This window comes from Ananas comosus, linkage group 10 (assembly GCF_001540865.1).
Source record: "Ananas comosus cultivar F153 linkage group 10, ASM154086v1, whole genome shotgun sequence".
NCBI classification, from domain to species: domain Eukaryota; kingdom Viridiplantae; phylum Streptophyta; class Magnoliopsida; order Poales; family Bromeliaceae; genus Ananas; species Ananas comosus.
This window is the reverse complement of record NC_033630.1, coordinates 6,615,719-6,622,971: the sequence shown is the minus strand read 5'-3', so window position 1 is coordinate 6,622,971 and position 7,253 is coordinate 6,615,719. Positions and strand designations below refer to the sequence as shown.

Genomic DNA, 7,253 nt, shown 5'->3' with positions numbered 1-7,253 from the left:
TCGAAGACGGCTTTTAGAACACGGTATGGACATTATGAGTTTACCGTTATGCCGTTTGGGCTTACTAATATTCTGGCAGCTTTTATGGATTTAATGAACCGTATTTTCAAGCCTTATTTAGACAGGTTTGTCGTGGTGTTCATCGACGACATTTTGGTCTATTCCCGAAGTGATGCGGATCACGAGGAACACTTGAGACTTGTACTTCAAGTGCTTCGGGAAAAGAAGCTCTATGCCAAGTTGAAAAAGTGTGAGTTTTGGCTTAGAGAGGTGGCGTTTTTGGGCCATGTGATTTCACGATCAGGCATAGCCGTGGACCCGAGGAAAATTGAAGCTATCAAGGATTGGCCGAGGCCGACGAGTGTGGCAGAGATACGGAGCTTCTTTGGTTTAGCCGGCTACTACCGACGGTTCGTCGAGGGATTTGCTAAGTTATCTACTCCCCTCATGAGGCTCACGCACAAAGGCACCAAGTTTATATGGAATGATGTGTGTGAAAGAAGTTTCCAAGAGTTGAAGCAGAGATTAACAACCGCCCCGATCCTAACCCTGCCGACTGCTGGAGCAGGGTATGTGATTTATAGCGATGCTTCCTTTAATGGGTTTGGATGTGTTTTGATGCAGGACGGGAAGGTGATCGCGTATGCTTCTCGCCAACTAAAGTATTATGAGAGGAATTACCCTACTCACGACTTGGAGTTGGCGGCCGTGGTTTTTGCATTGAAGCTATGGCGCCATTACTTATACGGCGAGCGATGCGAAGTATATACGGATCACAAGAGCTTAAAGTATTTGTTCACTCAGAAGGAGTTGAACCTGAGGCAGCGCAGATGGTTGGAGCTGCTCAAGGATTACGACTTGACTATTCTTTACCACCCAGGCAAGGCTAACGTGGTCGCGGATGCGCTAAGTCGGAAATCGAAGAAAAACTTAGTGATGCTCATGGTTACTCAACCGCCGTTGATCGAGCAGATAAAGTGGTTGGAGTTTGAGGTGGTGGCTCCTGATAAACCTTTGAGGCTGATGACTTTGGTGGTGTAACCTACACTTATAGAAAGGATTAAAGAAAAGCAAGCTTCCAACTCGGAGTTGCAAAGGATTTGAGCTAAGATAGTTGATGGTTGCACTGGTGATTTCACTACAGACAGTGATGGATTGATCCGTTTTCGCGGACGACTTTGTGTACCGGCAGACTTGGGCATTAAAGAGGACATTCTTCAAGAAGCACACCGAGCACCGTATGCTATACATCCGGGAGGCACCAAGATGTACAAGGATTTGAAATTACTTTATTGGTGGCCCGGAATGAAAAAGGATGTTGGTGAGTTTGTTGCTAGATGTTTAACTTGCCAACAGGTGAAAGCTGAGCACCGAGTTCCCGCGGGGAAACTGCAGAGCTTACCGATTCCGGTATGGAAATGGGAAAAGATCACTATGGATTTCGTGATGGGATTGTCTCGCTCACAGGTCGGGCATAACGCTATTTGGGTGATCGTGGATAGATTGACGAAATCAGCACATTTCATACCTATCCACACTACTTGGACTGGTGAGAGACTCGCACAGGTCTATTTGGATGAGATTGTGCGATTGCACGGGGTACCTACTTCTATAGTATCAGATCGAGACCCCCGTTTTGTATCCCACTTTTGGAGGAGCTTACAGGACGCTCTGGGTACGCGTTTGGACTTCAGTACAGCTTTCCACCCTCAGAGTGACGGGCAGTCGGAGCGTACTATACAGACTCTCGAGGACATGCTTCGAGCCTGCGTGATTGACTTCCAGGGAGGATGGTCGCAGCATCTACCGATGGCAGAGTTTGCTTATAACAACAGTTATCAAGCAAGCATCAAGATGGCACCGTTCGAGGCACTCTATGGACGGAAGTGTAGATCGCCACTTCATTGGAGTGAAGTTGGCGAGAGATTGGCTTTAGGCCCAGATGTGCTCCAGGAAGCAGAGGACAAGGTTCGCATTGCTCGGGAGCGATTGTTGACAGCCCAGAGTAGGCAGAGGAGTTATGCTGATCGGCGTCGACGAGACTTGGAGTTTCAGATTGGAGACCATGTGTTCTTGAAAGTCTCGCCGACCAAAGGAATTAGAAGATTTGGAATCCGGGGCAAGTTGAGCCCCCGATTCATTGGACCGTTTGAGGTTTTGGAGCGTGTAGGCCCGGTAGCGTATCGACTTGCTCTACCGCCAAACCTATCGGGTGTACACAATGTATTCCATGTATCGGTCCTTCGGAAGTACATCCACGATCCGGCTCACGTGTTGGACGCTACGCCTATGGAGCTGAGGGATGATTTGAGCTTCGAGGAGCAGCCGTTGAGGATTTTGGCTCGCGAGGTGAAAAGATTGCGGAACCGTGAGATTCCCTACGTGAAGGTGCTGTGGAGCAACCACGACGAGCGCGAGGCCACCTGGTAGTTGGAGAGCGCACTCTGGGAGCGCTATCCCCATCTTTTTCAGATGGAGGCTTGAGGTACTTTGCTTTTGAGTTTCGCGGACGAAACTCCTTTTTAGGAGGGGTGAATGTAACACACTGGACCTTTGCAAATTGCGAGGTTCGAGTGATTGGATGTGTTTCGAGCTTTTCCACACTTGGTGGAGGGTCGTAGAATGTTTGCCGACCTAAAAAGTTCGAAAACCTGAGTTCTGGACGAGTCCTGAGAGTTTTTACTCTCGGGGACCGCCGGCGAGGCAACCGGTCCCTGGCAGGAGAGACCGGTCCCCGAGCGCGTCTACGCACTGAGAGACCGGTCCCGCGCGGGGAGAGACCGGTTCCCGAACGATGGTTTCTCGGGTTCGACACGAGAGACCGGTCCCTTGCAGGGAGAGACCGGTCCCTCTGGGCGAAAATTGCCCAGACCGGGCTGATGCAATTTTGGATTTTTGAGGGACCTAGCTGGATTTTGTTGCAATAGATGGTCTATATGACCCATCCACTCTCTCTTCTCCTCATTTCTTTTCTCTCAACTCTCTCTACACCCTTGGTAGAGAAGAAGAAGAAGAAGGAGAAGGAGAAGAAGGAAGGAAGAAGAAGAAGATTGAGAGCAACTAGTGGACTTGGAGCATCTTCCTCACCCTCTCTTCTTCCTTGGTGCTTGGAGCTTGGACTTGAAGCTTGCAAGAGAGAAGATCTTCACCCTTGGAGCTTGGATTGGAGTTCTCTTGAGGTTGGTTGTTTGTTTCTTCCCTCTAGACCTATCTTTGGTAGATTTTGGGGGATGAAACCCTAGAATGGAAAATCTAGGATTTATTTGGGGCTTTTTGATTGAAGGCTTTTTGAGCTAATCTAATGAGATTAGAACCTTGGTTTAGGTTGCTTTGGAAGGATCCTAGCCTTTTTTTGGAGCTTGAGAGAGATTTTTCACTCATTAGGTGAGTTTTAGCCCTTTGGCCTTGGTTGTTAATGTTTGATCTTATAGTTGATCGTAACGCCCGTGTATCTCTTCACTCAATACTTTTAGGATATTTTGAGACTCGTGGACAACTCCGTTCGGCGAATCGAGGGACACCGCGACGGTTCGGTGGGTTTGACCTAGTCACACAATGAGAAAATCTCATTTGTGATGTTTGGAGTATCGTTAATTGAAAAAGCATGCATAATCATGTTAGATATATTTATTATGAATTTTAGAATGCTTAACATGCATATGTTATGTATAGTAAATTCTTTGGACCCCTATGTGGTAGAGTGCATGCATGTGGGATATAGCATTCTAGTTGAGACATGGAACCATGATTCCTATTATGAAAATGAACATTACTTTTATGCATTTAACCTTTATGCCTAATTGTGACATTAGGGGCTTTGGAAGCCTAGAAAGGCTTGGGGACTTAGACTATTTGGGATTTTGGATCAATGTCATAAAGAGGCATTGGGCCCCGGGCTATAGTGAACATTGGTATTAATGTCCTAATTGGAACATAGAATATGAATTGAACTTGATTAGTGGTGATGCATAAGTGTCATAAAGAGGCACTAAGCAAGTGAGTGTTGAGTTATTACATTGTGACATAGACCTAAACCGTTGGGTTACTAGTAGCTTTTGCCATGTTAGAGACATGAGGATTGGATACTTGAGCTTTGACTACGCTTGTTTGCCATTTGTGCTCATTCGCACATGCTTGTGAGGGTCGCTCCCTACAAGCCGGCACTCCGGAGTTAGCCTACGCGACCTATATTCGCTCGTGCGGTATTGAGAAGCCTACGGGGTCGAGTGGAATAGACACATTCCAAGAATAGGGATGTTGGGCTACCACAAGCACTTAGGCGGCACAAGCTGGACTACCTTTGGTAGGTCCCTAATTGGAAATGAAAATCGACACAGTGTTGAGAATGAATAATGACTACTAGATAGGTTTAGTAGTTGGATTACTTGGACATGCTCATGATATAGCATTGGGATATATAGTATACTTGCCTGTTTCACTTATTGCATCATAGTATACTTGCTTGCTTGATAGAACTTATTCCTTATGTAGGACACATTGGACGTACTTGCTTATGATAGAGTAGATGTACACCATACTTGCATCAGGTTTACTTGAGGCATAGTAGCTTAGCATTCCATCATGCTTTCTTATTGCTGTTATCATTACTGTTATTGCCTATTGTACTTACCCTTTCTTTGGGCCTAGTGGTGCATTGAGCTGAGGTCAGTAATTGCCCACTGGGAACTATAAATTATAGTTCTCACACCCTTGTTTTCTTGATATTTTCAGAGCCTTCCACGCCGGGAGAGGCTAGGGACCGCGGGAAGGGAGTTGCTTCGAGCTAGCTTCCTTCGAGGACGATTCGATAGGTGGTCTACCTCTCGTTGTTTTACTTTGTGAGAGGTTGAGAGTTGTACCCGTATATGTATAGAGACCACCCTCCTTTTGGACTTATGTATTTTTTTTGAGGAGTTAGTATTGTATCACCTTGTGCTTTACTTTTATGGATTAGTATGTTTCCTTTATTCTTGTTTAGAAGATAGATTTTTACTCGCTCTAATATCATTAGTTGTTATTCATTCCTAGTTGTTGTATTCCTTGCTTTCACTTCCGCTTTTATTGTAGACGCCTTATATGTGTAGACATATGGCGGGTCTGGGCGCGCTACCGGGAGGGCCTCCGCCGATCCTGGGGCGTGACAGATTAATTTGGTATCAGAGACTAGGGTTGAGTCTTAGTGGACCTAGCAAACCTTAGGCAGGTTGGACTATAGGAATTAGGCTCGTGAGAGACGAGGTCTACTTGACTTGTGAGCGAAAGTATTTCGATTAGGTTTGATGGTAACTCTAAAAAGTTAGAGTTCGATCGGAGTGTGTGGCTTCTAACTTCGCGGAGGGTTACGTTGGCGGCCGACAACGTAACATCGGGAGTTAGTAGTGAAGAACACTTCCTTACTTTCGCATGATTTGTGGTTTTATCTTCTTGAGCGGGGATGCGGTAGCGCGGGTTACTAACTTGCGCTTTTATGTTTTATAGTGACGATGCCGATTACACGCTCCCAGTCTGCCGGGGCGGATGATGCGGCACACCCCGAGGAGGTCGAGACCTCCGCTACTTCCGGATCTAGTGAGGTCCGTGACTTAAGGACCCAGCTTGCGGTCCTCACTGATCTGTTGGCGCAGCAGACGGCAGCGGCGCAGCGACAGGCTGAGGTGGCTCAGCGACAGGAGGCACGGATGAAGCATCTGGAGGACCTCCTACTTCAGCAGGCGGGAGCTTCGAGGGAGACCCAGGGTCCCACACCGCTAGCACCCGTGGTGGACGTCGCACCGAGAGCGCAGTCCCCCGCGCCCAGTTCTTCCCGTGCGGCGCCGGCGACCACACCTCGGGAGGAGGTGGCTGCGGTACCCCCAGTTCAAAGACCGGCCACGGGGGCAGCTTTCCCCGTGAGGGCCGAGGGAGCCGAGCGGGATCGGCTCATGGATCGCCTCAGTGAGTTCAGGAGGTGCTGCCCGAGGACGTTTGATGGCGAGAACGTCGACTACTGGATTGTTGAGAAGTGGTTGATGCACATGGAGAAGCTTTTTCGAGACACCTTTGTGGAGGAGCGGGATAGAGTTTGGCTCGCCACTCACTTTCTCGACGGCGAAGCCTACCGTTGGTGGTTGGATATCCAGGACAACCCCAACACCGACTTGGGAGCGATTACTTGGACGAGGTTCAAGGAGCTCCTTCTCGCGCACTACTTTCCGACCAGCGTCAAGAGGAAGATGGAGCGGGATTTGCGCAGCTTGCGCCAGGACGAGCGGTCACTGGCCGAGTATGAGAGGGAATTCTCCCGGCTACTTCACTGTGTACCGTTTGTTGTGAGGGATGACGAGTATAAGGCCCGCATTTTTTAGCGCGGATTGCGGCCTTCTATCTTTCGGTTGGTACAGTCCTCCAACCTCCAGACCTACCGGGAGGTTGTGGATCGAGCATTGATAGTGGAGGCAGGAGCGGCGGATTTGCAGGAGCGTCACGAGAGCTTAGAGAAAGGGAAGGGAAAGAGGCCCGCGGCTGAGGGTGCGAGTCAGACGCACTCACGGAGGCAGCCGAGGCACCCCAGGAGCCGGAGCCAGTCATGGAGACGTGGCTCGTCTACTCAGCGAGGATGACTCGATCATCGCCAGGCTCCCCGTTGCGTGATCTGTGGTGGTCCCCACTACCCACGACAGTGTTCACGCAGCCGGGGCAAGTGTTTCTTGTGTGGCCAGGAGGGCCACTTCTAGTCAGACTGCCCGAGAGGTTCAGCGTCAGTGCCATCTTCGGCATCTGCACCAGCATCGCCAGGTCCCAGTCAGGGGACATCTTCTGCGCATCACCAGGCAGGACGGCCGCCAGTTCAGCGGTAGGTGGAGGGGTCACGACAGGCCCCGAGCGGGTGCATGTACGCGGCCCAAACTGAGGAGGCGGCGGCAGCCGAGAATGTGGTCGCAGGTATCATTTTACTTCATAGTATTCGAGTTAGAGCTTTGTTTGATACCGGTGCATCGCATTCATTCATAGACCGGCTGTTTGCCGAGTTGCATGGCATCCCACTTGTATCTTTGTTGCATCCGGGACGAGTTGTTGTACCCGATCATTCTCTAGATATTCGAGAGTTCTGCCCCAGTTGCCCTGTTCGGGTTGGAGATTGGATCATGCCCGTGGACTTGCTAACTTTGCATAAACTCGGGGAGTTTAATGTTGTGTTGGGCATGGATTGGTTGACCAAGTATTTTGCCACCATCGATTGTAAGAATCGAACGGTGACGTTTAGAGAGCCGGGG

At 49.3% G+C, this 7,253-nt stretch overlaps 1 protein-coding gene across 1 annotated transcript in view; it reads left to right on the top strand.

The window, feature by feature from the left end:
* Positions 1–1,041, top strand: part of LOC109716691 — a 5,176-nt gene extending 4,135 nt beyond the window's left edge. The window contains exon 4 of the mRNA XM_020242237.1: positions 973–1,041. Within this exon, the coding sequence (XP_020097826.1) occupies positions 973–1,041 (69 nt within the window). The remainder of the gene's footprint in view (positions 1–972) is intronic.